Genomic DNA, 13639 nt, shown 5'->3' with positions numbered 1-13639 from the left:
CTGTAGTCCACGAAAGCTTATGCTCTAATAAATTTGTTAGTCTCTAAGGTGCCACAAGTACTCCTGTTCTTTTTGCGGATACAGACTAACACGGCTGCTACTCTGAAACCTGAGTAAAGATAGTGGAAACAGATATGGTTACAAATAAAACAAAGTATTAACATGCTTCGAAGAGTAAACATAACTTAATGAGCTATAGTCCTTTGGCTGAAGCATTTTTCTTACCCTCAAAGGCCTTTCACAAAGTTTATGGATTTTCAATCAAACCAGGATCCAGTTTTTTCATGTATCTCCCCTCTACCCGGAGTGTGTCTCAGTGAAATGAGTCCCCAGAGGGAACAGCAAATCTTTAAAGTGTATTCTTCTGAAGGGTAACCCTAGATAAAGTTCTTGTCCCCTGCTGGCATGCAGGCGCTGTGTTATTCATGCTGTCTTTTTCATCCTTTTGTTAATGTGCCTTTCCTGTTGACTTAATATGCAAATGAAGATTGCTTATGTTGGCTTTTATCATGCTCGGTTTACATTGGAGGATTAGGGAGACAAGTTAATCAGCATTCCTTTGTCTAGGAACACTTTGTTTATTAATCCTGCCTGCTTTGCTGGGTTTAAACATATTTCCAGTATACACCTGCCATTTCTTAATTGTTCTTAATGATTATGATGACCAGTATGATCTAAGTTTTCATTTGATTCTTTATAGATAAATACCATGACTGCAATGTGATAGGTATAGTGAGTTTGTCAGGCCTGATTGAAGTTGTTGTTACATGACCGTGAACCCTTTGCCACAAGGTATTAAGGGGCTCTTAGGATCACAGCTCCCCTCTGCCCTCTTGCACATCACCATCTGTGGTGTTTTATATGCATGGGTAGGAGTAGCCACAGAAAGGGGTGAAAGAAATGTACTAAGGGTTACAGTCATCTCTAATGTAACTCCACTGAGCCCAGTGGAGCTGCCCTAGGGATGAACTTGTTCCTAAAGATGCATTCCAAAGCGATCCTGAGCTCCCATATCAATTTCTAATATAAAGTAGAGCTCAATGTACTTGTCTGTGAAGTCATGTCTTCAACTGACTTTATATAGTGAAATGTGACTGACACTTGACTTTTGTATAGCACCTTTCTTCTGGAAACATCTAAGCACTTAATGATTCTTGCCCACCTTTGTGATTCCCATTTTGCAGTTGGGAAAACTGAGTCACGTGGGGGGTCAAGGCCACACAATAACTCAATGGAAGAGCTGGAATTAGAACCCTGGTCCTGATACCTTGTCCACTGGACCATGCTGCTTCCTACTTGGTGATTATTTTAAGCAGCAACATTGGCTTGTAGAGGCTGATCAGAAGGATGGAAATAATTGGATGTGAACAGGTGGCTCTCCTGACAAAATAGAGTTCTGTAGGATTTAAGGACTAACATACTTCCTTTTGTTTGCTCCTTTACCCAGTTGTGATGGTATCCCAGGCTATGAGTGATGCTTGAGTCACCGCAGCCCAGAGATTAGCTTCCGCTCAGTTAGCTGTTCAGTCTCTTTACCTAACTCCTCCCCTTTCTTCTGTGTCTGGTCTCATCTCTTTCCCTCATGTCTCTCCTTCCCCTGTTTTACCACCAGACTACTGGGATTAAAAAGCCAAGAGCACAATTTTCAGAGGTGCCGAGCACTAACAGCTCCCATTCGAGTCAACGGGAGGTGTGGGTGCATGGTACTTCTGAGGATAGGGCCTAATAAAACTCCCTGCAGTCCTCAGTACTGAACAGTAGTTATGGAGACGTGTTAGAGGCAGGATACAGGTTTGTCTATTTGAAACCATTTTGAAAGGGCTTAATTGTTTAACTTCTGTGGTCTATTTTTGGGCTGTGGGTCCTTCTCAATATGGAGACAGATTGCCATATGCACAGAGAATCTGCATTGGTTTGGTGGCACGTGCAGTAATAACTCTTGTCTCCCGGGCTTTGTAATGAGCACAGACTATTTCTGTCCTGTCCCCTCTCAGTCATGTGTCTGATTCCCCTCTGATACTCTCTACAATCTCTTCCACCCCTGAAGGTGTTTGATGTGCGCTTGAATGGCCATGTGGTGGTGAAGGACTTGGACATTTTTGACCGAGTTGGACATAGCACAGCTCACGACGAGATCATTCCCATCAGCATCAGAAAGGGGAAGCTGAGTGTCCAGGGAGAGGTTTCTACATTCACAGGAAAGCTCCACATTGAGTTTGTCAAGGTAACAAACCCTGGCTAGGGGAAAGCCCCTTCTTTCTCTTCTCCACCCAATCCCTCACACCATGCCACATGATGCGGATGTGTATAGGGAGAGGGGAAGTGACTTTGATGGGTGGGGGGTATTCCTTCTTTGACAGCATTGACCTTTGTCTTCCCTTTCGCTAGGGATACTACGACAATCCGAAAATCTGTGCACTATACATCCTGCAAGGAACAGTGGATGGTAAGTTTTTAACTAATAATCCTTCAAGCCTTTTAGCTTGGAGGGCAATCGATTTCCTTTTAAAGCATGTGTATAGCACTCTCCGTATAGTAGCAGCCTTAACTGACCTGTCTCAGCCAGGCCCATCTCCCTCAGCTGTCCCCCGTGAAGTTTTGTCCTAGCGCATCACAGGTGTGTTGTCTCCCCAGTCCTTCACTCTAAGTATATGAGGCTGCTTCATTTGGAAAGTAGGTTGTGTGTCTAATTCAAAAACTGGGGGCCTTCTCATTCTCAGTGGCGATTAAACTGGCTAATAGCTAAATTCTTTGGCTGCTAGACATTGTGAGCAGCTCTGCAAAGATCTGGCTCTGGAGACCTCTTTAGCTAGTTATCATCCAATTTTTCTGGCCTAGTGCTTTCGGTCCACACTGGGCTTCTGCCCCTTTGGCTCTGAGGATGCAGCTGCAATTTTCCCAGACTTAATCTCCCGAAATATCTCTGTGTGGGGTGTGCTTTGTGGGAAGAGTTAGCAGGAGTCCCTGCTCTCTCGTTGCTGTGTGTCAGAGCACTCAGATGAAATCTTCGTCATATGGTGGGTCTGTTTGCTGCGTTAGAGATCAGGGATTCCTACCCTGCAGGCAAGGAGTTGGCTCTGTGGTCTAGTGGCAGCACAGTCTCTTGCTGTGTGGGGAGTTTGAACTCAGGTCTCAGACCAGCAAGGACTGGGGTGTGGGTTGGGATGCATATTGCTTTGCTTTGGTGAATACGAGGAGTGGCACTGGCAGGTTATGGGGAAGCTGCTGTGAGATAGGTCTCCATTTACGGGTTGGGAGGCATTTGGTTATCAAGGCAGTAAGTCTTGGTCCTGCCTGGGGTCTTATAAGGCTGCCAGGAGCATTAGAGGTTGGGATGGGGCAAACGTGCTTCATGATGTAGCTCTTCCTGAATGAGAAGCTGGAGAGTGGTGATGTTGCTCTGTCCTCACAGGCGGGTTCTTCATAATGGGGCTCTACCAAATTTACGGTCCATTTTGGTCAATTTCACAGTCATAGGATTTAGGATAGTAAATTTCATGATTTCAGCTATTTAAATGTGAAATTTCATGGTGTTGTAATTGTAGGGTTCCTGACCCAAAAAAGAGTTGTGGGAGGGTCGCAAGGTTATTATGTGGAGATTGTGGTACTGCTACCCATACTTCTGCGCTGCTGCAGGTGGCGGCGCTGCCTTCAGAGCTGGGCGGCCGGAGAGCGGCAGCTGTTGGCCAGGCACCCAGCTCTGAAGGCGGAGCCGCTGCCAGCAGCAACGCAAAAGTAAGGATGGCTTGGTATGGTATTGCCACCCTTACTACTGCGCTGCCGCTGGTGGCAGCGGCTCTGCCTTCAGAGCTGAGTGCCTGGCCAACAACCACCGTACTCCGGCCGCCCAGCTTTCTCCCCTGTGCAATCTGTACAGTATAGGGTAAAAGCACACAAAAGACCAGATTTCATGGGGGGAGACCGGATTTCACAGTCCATCATGCGTTTTTCATGGCTGTGAATTTGGTAGGGCCTTATTCATATACTAATATTTGCTTCACAGGCTGAGAGTGGAGCCATCGAAGTATCTCCATGAATTAGGGTGCTTGTATTGGAGTGGAGTCCTGGCAATGTGTACCTGTCTATGGGGTGCCCCATGTACCCTGTTCAACTGGCTGGGTGTGGGTTGGGACAGGTCACAAAGGGACAGCTTGAGTCAGTTGCCTGTTGGAATCCTCTCAGCTCTTTGCAGTGTTCACAATAGTGAATTTCTTTCTCTTCCAACAGATGTTCCAAAGCTGCAGCCTCACCCTGGCCTGGAGAAAAAAGAGGATGAGGAAGATGAAGAAGAGTATGATGAAGGCTCCAGCATTAAAAAACAGGCCAATAAGAACCGGGTTCAGTCAGGCCCCCGGACACCAAACCCCTACGCCTCGGACAACAGCAGCCTCATGTTTCCTATATTGGTGGCCTTTGGTGTCTTCATTCCTACCCTCTTCTGCCTTTGCCGGTTGTGAGGGCAAGCCCCGTGCAGAGATGCAGTGGCAGGGGTCGCAGGCCAGGAGGAAAGGAGTCGGACCAAATGCGGTTGCTTTCAGTTTCTCCATATTTTTCATAATTTAAGGGAAAAAAAGTTCATTTGGAATGAACGGCAGGTACAGGTAAAGGGGGGAGCTCGCCTTCCCCCAGCCAGCGAGCAGCGAGGCCTTGGCTTCCCCTGTTGCACCATAAGCAGCATCCCGTCCGCTTCGGGGCACTTGAAATTAAACTGGATCCTTGCTGGCTGTCTGGGCTGTAGGAAGCTGATGCTGGCGAACTTTGGTCCATATCTCGCACGGAGAGGAAGCTGCGTGACCCAAACGCTGTGCCCTTGCCAGGTGGATAATTGGTCTCAGCTTAAGAAGCTAAGCAGGGAAGCACTCTCTGAATGTTGCCTGGAAAACAGCCTTTGAAGTGAGACCTAGATGAGTGTTTTGGTCAGAAGTGTGCACAGATGTTCTGGTGCCTTTGGGTGACTAACAATTATGGGGGAAAGAGACTGGCTTTTCAACAGCTATCTGAATGTGTGTAGCAAAATGCACGATACTTCTCTGTCCTAAAGATACACAGGCTCAGACTTGCTGATGGGTCTCCAGGAAAGGTTCCAACTTTAGAGTGAGTTGCAAAAAGAGCTGAGGGAATTATTTGGCCTGATTTTCTGCACCAGTTGGGAGAGACTTTCCTAGTTTGATAATTGTGTAACGTTAGATCGTTGCTGCGGGGGTTCTGCTGTGACCTGCAATAGGCTGGCTTTTTGCTGCAGAGTCTTTGCCCCGGATGCGTTTGGTTTCTGTATCAGTTGTGGCTTTTATTTCCTTTTTAATATTTTTCTTTGCAGTGGCTCACTTCAAGCCCCATCCCACCTTGCCCTCTCTAGTGTACAGTGTCTCCCCTGGAGGGGCTGAGAACCAGGTGACCAAAAAAATTGAGGCTTTGAGCCCCCAATGCTTGTGCATCCCTACTATGATCAATAGTCTGGCAGCCTTAAGACAGAGTAGTGCAACCCTTGAAGCACTTTCCAATGACCCTCTAATCCTTCTGCATCAGCTGCATTGATCTGATCCAGTCTGCAGTAATATGAGATTGCAGTCTGTACCTACCATTAACTATCTTGCGTAGGCTTTGGAATATCAGGATATGCCAAAGAATTGGATGCTGGCAAGTGCCAAGGTGCCCAGCCTCGCAGTCCTGTAGGATAAGCGTGTCCATCCATTGTGGAGAATCTGAAATGGATGGAAACTGCTGTAGATCAGTCTGGTCAGCTTCCAGGGTCACCTGATGATAGGTCTGAGCTACCCTGTTCACTTTCCCCCACTGAAAGTGGACTCTGCACCCGCATGAAGAGCATGTGTTCTCTGAGTGGGGTGGCAGGAGAGGCTGCTTCGCTCTGGATCTGAGTCTTGTGTAATCAGGAGAGCAGTGTGGAAAACAAAAGGCTGCAATGTGCAATCCACACACTCTTCCTGGTCTGGAACTGGAGGTCCTTGAGCAGCTGGCATCACTTAAGATCTGAATCTGCAAGGTGCTGAGCAGCTTCAGTTCCCATTGACTTATGGGAGTTGGCCGTGCTGCTTTCCTCACAGGAAGTGCCCGGCACCTTGCACAGCCAGGGTAAAGGGTATTCTCTGGAGCTTGAGACACCAGCCTTGTCAGCTTTCATTCTAATAACATCCGACCTCTGGATCCTCAGGGCAGAATTCTCTTTGCCTTGGGCTAAATCTGTTTCTTTTGGCAAGCATCTCATCTGCTTCATACCATGCAGCTTGACTGAGAAGTAATCCCCCTGCTGCTCCTGCCTGGATTCTGACTTTTCCTATCAATTGCTTTTGAGCACAATTGTATGTAGCTGCTCAACTCACACCTAGCCTTTTGATAAGCTAGACAGAGCTTCTTGGTGAAGGGTCAGCAGAGCTCTATGAATAGTCTGTTTACAGAAGCCAAGGCATTTAGTTTCTTCCTATTAATTTTCAAGCTGTGGAAAGTGTTGCCCAGCCATGAGTGCCAAGACAGGAGCTAGGGACACTGTCAGAGCATTGGTCCCCAAAGCAGCCATCTTTCTGAGCAAGTGCATTGCTGCTTTGTGTTTAACCACAATTCTGATTCTGTAAGTCCAGTGCAGAATATAGGATCCAACTGAGCTTTCTCCCGTTGCTACTGTCAGCCACTAATGCTCGCACAAGCAGTTCAGTTGGTAAAACAGTCAGAGAATGCTTGACTGTAATGAAACCTACCCACGGGGAGGAGAAGGCCAGCAGTAGATCTCCAGAGCAAGCCAAGTTCTGAAACACTGGGAGGCCTGGGACTAGCAGCTTCATTCAGCTGTCTCCTCCTGGACTCGTATCACTCCTAAATGCTTATTTTTTTAATGTATGAGTCAATTAAAAAGGGGTATTTTGAGGACATTTTTTATTCTGAGTGGCAATGTCTGTAAAATTTTGTCTAACCTTATGATTTCCCCGGATCTCTTTGGCCATCATCTGATCACTCTAACACACTAGAACAGCACAGGGTTTGGAACCTTAATCAAATAGCAGGAACTTCTTGGGTTCAGCACAAACTACCCCGATTCATTAGGCAAACCAAGAATTTGGTCTTGAAAACAACAAGCCTTCCAACTGAGGAGTGTGCTCTTCTCTTCCCCTGAGATGCCAGCATTTCTTAGACACAAGTCTCCTTCAGCACTTCTCAGCCCCTGCACCTTGCACAGCTTGAGCCCAAGGGCCCACATCTAGGATCATAGGCGTTAGAGATGGAAGAGGCCTGTTAGATTAGTCCATTCCTCTGCAAGGCCAGGGTAGCTGATTTCCTCCCCCCCCCCCCCCCCCCCCCCCGTTCCTTCTAATAGTGGCAATGCACTTGCTCTGTCCTGGACTCCCACCTGAGGCTGAAGCAGCGTGTCTTTAGGTGTAGCCGGCACAGCATTAGGCTTCTGTGTGTTGCAGCCTATGTTTTTCAAATAAAATTAATTCAGTTTATTTGATTTTTTTTTAATTGGAATATTTTTTGCTCTGTTTACCCATAACTTGGTTATCAAGCCTTATCTTCTGCACTAGGGGTGAGGTACTCACATGGGTTTGGGCTCGCTCCCTCCCTCCCTCAGCTGCTTGCTGGGTCTCCTGGCCCCATGATGGTACTATAATAAAACAATTTTCCTTTTTGCTTTCCTGTTCCAACCCTTCCCTTTCTGGCAGCTTCAGACTTCACTTGAAGGGTCTTTTTGGGACAAATGAAACGTGCTTTATTTTTATTTTTTAAATAAGGATATTGAAGGATGGGGGTGGGGGGATGCGTTGGTCGGAGGGACCCATCCAACATATGAATGGATATTGAGGTCCGATTGTGGCTCGCTTTTGCCTAGATCTCTTCCTAGTTGCATCTGCATTTCAGCTGGTTAAGACTGGCAAGAGGTACGCGGCTTGGGGGTGGTGGTGGTTTAGGGCTACTTTATTTTTCTGTTGTTGATATGTTGGAATATCTTATCGTTCAGCCGTTGTCTTTCATTGATGTTGGTTTCCATTTGTATTTAGGGATGGAGGTTGAACAAATACAATCAGCAGGTGAGGCTGCTGCATGGTGGAAATGAGTGGAGAGTCAGTGATTGCTTCCATGACACGTTGCAAACTCTGGCTGGCTGTTTGCCTTTGGAATGGCTGCACCGCTATTCTGCTTCCCTGAAGGAGGAGCTTTTCCATGGCCTTACACTCCGTTAGTCTATAATGCAGGCCAGTGCATTAGGAGACCAGTTAGAAACAATCAAGGTAGTGTAAAAATTCAGCATCACAAACAAAACAGCAGCGGGCAGATACGGACCTGGTTCCTGGGTGTGCGCGTCCTTGCAATAGTGGGCAGGGTAGAGTGAGTACTTTCAGGCCAGAGCTCAGTGTACCTTGAGAAGCCTGAGGATGGACAGTTGTGGTCTGTTGGACAGATTGTTTAGAAAAGGTTTTTTTCTAAAAGCATAAAAAAAGCAATGTGATGATGATATGGGCTTGACTTGAACCTTCCCAGCCCAGGGTATTCAAACTACAGGTGGAGATTCTTTGGTTTGTTTTTCCTCCCCACCTGCTGTGCCTAGGGTGTGGGATCTCAGAATAGTAGGCAGCCTTACACACCTGAGCCCTTCTTCCGCAGTGCAGTTGGGAGAGTGAGGATCTGTTTCTTCCTTAACTCTGAATTCTGTGGGCGTTAGTAGCTTTAAACCAGCCCTGTAACTTTGTACTGTAGTGTTTGTGTGAATGGAACAGTATCTAACCTTTCCCTCTGGGATTGCAGGTGGAAGCAAGTGGAATGCCAAAGCAAATTCTTATGTTCATTTTTGGTGCCTTTTTGCTGTGGTTTGATCACAAGTCTGTTGGAAGAAGCTTCTGTTTCAAGGAACTTCTGTTTCCTCTTTAAATCTAACTCCTGGAGGAGCTGGTCCCTGATCCAGGCACTTCCCCCTCTAAAAGCAGGGGGTATTATTTTACCGTCCTGATATCCATGCTCTGGAATGTCCTAGCTGAAGTACGGTGCTACTTGTGAATATCCTCTGATAGTTTCTGCTGTCTGGATGCATAGTAATGGATATGATAGGGGAACTGGTGGGCTCCTTCAGGTTTGCTCTCCCCAAAGAAATCTTCAGAGGGATGGGAGCTCCCAGGAAACATTGTGCCCATCTGTCCATTGTTTTCAGGGGCTTGGTGAAGGTCAGATTTTGGGTAGGAGCTTGGCCTTCAGCATGGCTTCAATCCTGCTTCTGTAGCAGTAGCGTAGTTTATGGCATGATGTCAGCCCCATCCCGCATCAGGACCTTGCTAGCAAAGGGCTTCCCCTAGAGTGGCAATTGTGGCAGGGACTCTAAACCAAGAGCAGAATACAGTACTTCATCCCTGGCTTTCCTGTGGTTGAGACTGGACTAGCAGCAACCATTGGAAACATAGTCCAGTTTCAGCTGTAGCCTGCACAGTCTCTTTGGAAAGGGATAGAAAACTACTGGAGTCTGCATGGCTCTTGATTTGTAACAGATTCTGAGAAAGTGGTTTGGGATAAAACTTCTCTTAAACTCCTGCTAGTAGCAGACCCTCTGCGGCATCTGTCTGCTCCTTGTGCCCATTAGGGCAGGAGAGAGATCTGCTTAGTGGGAATCCCAGGGAGAGCAGGGTCTGGAATCTCAGAATCAATTCCACTATCTGGCTCTGCTACATCTCCATGACAAATCCATGCAAAGGTCTAATGGGACTAGGTTTGGGGTTTTTTTTACACACTTGCCTCTGTTTCCACCAGTTTTTATCCAGTGATTAATTTTAAATAAGCTTAGGTATGTTTTCTTGAGGAGGAATATATAATGTGGGTTGGAACTGAGAACTCCTCCCACAAGTTCCTGATCTTGACGTAACGGTTAGGGGATGCTTCAGACCCATGAAACTTGTGATTATTTCACATCCAATCTGAACAGACTCATCCTAAGACTATGGTAGCAGGTGTACTTAACTTCTGGCATTGGTCTGTGAGGAGGAGGTTGCAGCCAGGGTTCTGTCTTCCTGGACTCTGGCTTACTCAGAGTTTATAGCTATATATTAAAGAACTATTTCTGAAGAGATCAGGGAAATGCCCTGGGGTGCTCTGTGCCTGGTCTAATCAGCATGACTCTCATTGCTGACATTGGTTTTTATTTTTCACCCCCAATAAGTGTTTTATTAAAAAAAATAATAATACAGAAGTGCTTTCTTCCCTCCCAGAGAGAGTGCTGTCTGCTCAGGAAATGTGAATAATCCATAGCAAACAGCAAAGGCTCAGGAGGCTGTGGGTAGAGATTAATCCCAGGGAAAGTGGGAAACAGCAGCTCAGACAGGTGTCAAGAGCAGTTTTTAACAAGTCTTGTTTAACCAGAAACTCTTCTTAGTGTGTGTGAATCTAGGAAATGCAAAATCTTTGAGCCATAGTTATTTCTTATTCATGTGTGTTAGGGGTGTGCTTATTTGTTCTCTCTCAGTGATTTGGTTTTAATCCAAGCATGTTCAGTCAGGATCTTGGAGTGAGTAAAACACCCAGTAGAGGCTGATAAACTTGGGCCAGGGCTGCTCCTGGAGACTTCTTGCACTCAAGCTCTTTCTGCTTAAGAAACTAACCAGTCTGTAAGGTGGCTCCAGGCTGCATGAAACAAAAGTAGAGTTCTCAGGGTCTTTGGAGAAATAGCCTGGATTGCCCAAGGCTTTAGCCCAGTTACAGTGACAATGTTTGGGTCCCATCTGCACAGCAACTCTTAACTGTGTTGTAAATGGGTTCCAGGACTTGGATATGGTTGTGTAGACAAGGCCTGAATGAGCTGCTTGCAGGTCCCTCCTTGCTAAGGGAACACTGGCTTCTTGCAGTCAGCTGATTTGTTGAGCATTAAGAACCACACAGTTGCAAGCTCTACTCAAGGCTGCAAGACTTGAATGACCATGAAGGATATAGCAATATGGGGAGAAATATTAATTTCTTTTGGGGTAAATCTTCATCTGTATTAGTAATCAGTACTAAAGGGTTTTGAAGGAGGATTTTTTTATTTTTATTTGTTTTTTTTACTGTACATTGCTTTGTGTTATAACAACTTGCGGTGACTGTTTGTATCAATCTTAGGCCCTGGGTTAAAAGCACAGACGTCTATTTCTGATTAGACTGGCTTTGCAAAGACTTGTTCTTTTGGGGAGAAGAGTTGGGTGTGTGGGTGGGTTATTTTATTTTTGGTACATGTAGCTGTTTATTTTTTAATTTTCCCAGGATGTTTGGTTGAGGGAATGTTCTGAAATCTACTGCCTGGCAGTTTTAACCAGCAGTGTATTAAAGGAAAATAAACAAAATTATATTGTCACTTGGAGCATCTGGTGCTTTTAAAAAAACAAACAAACAAACACGTGTTTTTTACTGCACAATAAGATTCCTTGAAGTGCTGAGATGGGCCTAGCTGTGTCCATTTACAATCCACCTGTAGAAGAGGCTCTTGGCTCCGATTAGGCAGGATGGAGGCAGATTCTGCCTCATGGGTGTATTATGATCTATGTCAATCTTTGCTTGAGACAGAAGAGGGGGGAAGGGGACCCAGCTCTGAGCAAAGAGAGGGTATCAGGGTTACCCACTTATTCGGGTGTTGCCACCTTCCCCTGAGCTACAGGGCAGCACTTGTGGCATGGCAGGTGCTATTAATTAACAGGTAGTGTGTAGAGATTCAGCAGCAGGGTCTGAACGCTGTAAGGATTCTTTGGAGACACTAATGTGGCTGGGTGTTTGAGCTGAGTGTACAGCATTTTCTTGGCCACTACCAGGTTGGGTATTTGGGTACAAGGTAACTTGCATCAAGGGATGCCCAGAGAACCACTGCTGGAAGAAGGTCTGGGTGTATGGCAGATCCCATCAATCTAGGGACAGTGCCACCGCTGTGTATTCATGTGTAGATAAGGCCTTACTAAATGGCCCAGCCAGCATTTCAGGTGGGGCCTGTGAGGAGGGAAGGAAAAGCTCCATCCGTTTCCTACACAAAGCTACCTGCTGCAGGGAGGGAGGAGAGTGGTGGAGAGTAGCACTCCTTCTTTTCCATTGGGCTGTTGGAGGTGGCTCCTAAAATACCCTTATTAATATTGTGTAACTAAACTGAAGATGGTGGGTTGTTTTCACTCTTTAGTAACTCTTCCCTTTTTCAGGATGATGCTCCAAGGAGTTCTACCAGAGATGACATCCATGGGCCAAAAACGTGTGTCTGAAATAGGCAGGGCAAACAATGTGTGTGTCCATCCCCCCCTCCTCCCCCCCACCATCACCAAAGTCAGCTGCACACACTCACCCCAGTGACTTGTGAACACTTACATATGAGCATTATCAAAAACTAAAAGGAACAATCTTTGTTAGATCCCTTTGCGTTAGGATGTCACGGCGGTGCATGATGGTAAAAATGACACAGCCCCACAAGGAGAAGCTGCAGCAGCTGCCACATGAAATGACTAGGTAGGCTTGTCTAACTGCAGTGTCCCGAGTCAATCTTTGCAATGGATAAGTTTGTAGTAATTGATGGTAAGATTGGGGGAAAGGAGGCTATTGGGGATCTGAAAAGAGGAGAGAAGGCAGGGAGACTCGGATACAGCAGAGAGCCCTGCCTCACTTGTCAGCTTCTCCCAACTGCAGTACAGGCATTTGCTTCTTTGGGGGTAGAAAAGCAGGGAGTTTAGTGCATTCTCTTTGAAGCAGCGCCAGCTGTTGGTCCAGAGACCACCTGGAAGTGAATAATAGTTGTGTTTGAGGCTTTACAAAGATGTAGGAAGTCTTGGCTCTGTCCTACACAGCTTACTTCCTCAATAAACATGCAGAGGAAGGAGGGGAGGTGCAAAAAGCAAAACCACTCAGCCTGAGGTTGGGTCAGGTACTTGGAGGCTGGTGTGGTGAGCGAAGGTATCCTAGATCGTAAGTCTGCCGCTGCGTTGGCCCACTACCAAAATGGAATAGTTATAGGTAGGGTTAAGATCTTGTCATCGCGGGTATTTTTAGAAAAAGTCTGACAGGTCGTGGGCAATATCCAAAAATTCATGGAAGCCTGTGGCCTTAGTTATAGAGTTCAGACCCCTACTGGCTGTGTGGGCTGGTGCTTGGGAGATCAAGAAACTACAACTTGTAACCACTTCATTAAGTGAAATGACTTACCACTGTTTTGTGATGCTACTGCTCCTCTCTCTCCTCAGGGATGGAAGCTACCCATCCTCTGTAATTAAATTGCTGCCCCAGAAGATACTTTCTTCAATTAAATTAATGAGTAATATAGTAATGCTTCTACTTGCTCCAAATCTGTGCTTGCTAAGGGTTAGAGCTGCCTCTCTAACTACAGCTACTGGGAGAAATGGGGCCTCATGACGCATCAGAGGATAATTCAGTCCCTGAAGCCGTGTGTGGGAGCAGTGCTGTTTTCATCTCTTCAATTAATTCCTAGGAGTCTCTGCATTGTCAGCCCAAATTCATCCGCCTTAGAATCTCTGCAGTGACTGACTCCGCTATGGCTGGAAGCAGATGCTTCATCTATAACTTAAAAAAAACACTGTTAAAATGAGTGAACACTAGCCACGGACTGAGCAGAGCAAAAGTGTTGTTCAGACTGAGATGTAGGTGTGAACACACAGACTAGCATACTATCTGTGCAACCCTCTGAAATGTTAATGTG

The 13639-nt window shown here is 46.2% G+C and overlaps 1 protein-coding gene across 2 annotated transcripts in view; it reads left to right on the top strand.

The window, feature by feature from the left end:
- MLEC (malectin) overlaps positions 1–7149 on the top strand; it is a 14421-nt gene extending 7272 nt beyond the window's left edge. The window contains exons 3-5 of one of the 2 annotated variants that reach the window (XM_034791591.1): positions 2043–2224; positions 2389–2446; positions 4228–7149. In XM_034791591.1, the coding sequence (XP_034647482.1) occupies positions 2043–2224; positions 2389–2446; positions 4228–4457 (470 nt within the window). In that variant the 3' untranslated portion in view covers positions 4458–7149. Of the gene's footprint in view, positions 1–2042; positions 2225–2388; positions 2447–4219 lie in introns of both variants that reach the window. The other variant, XM_034791592.1, reaches the window with a different exon arrangement.
- The last annotated feature ends 6490 nt before the right edge of the window (positions 7150–13639 follow it).

This window comes from Trachemys scripta, chromosome 15 (assembly GCF_013100865.1).
Source record: "Trachemys scripta elegans isolate TJP31775 chromosome 15, CAS_Tse_1.0, whole genome shotgun sequence".
Classification (NCBI taxonomy): domain Eukaryota; kingdom Metazoa; phylum Chordata; order Testudines; family Emydidae; genus Trachemys; species Trachemys scripta.
The sequence above is the reverse complement of the archived record's forward strand: the minus strand, read 5'-3'. Positions and strand labels throughout refer to the sequence as shown.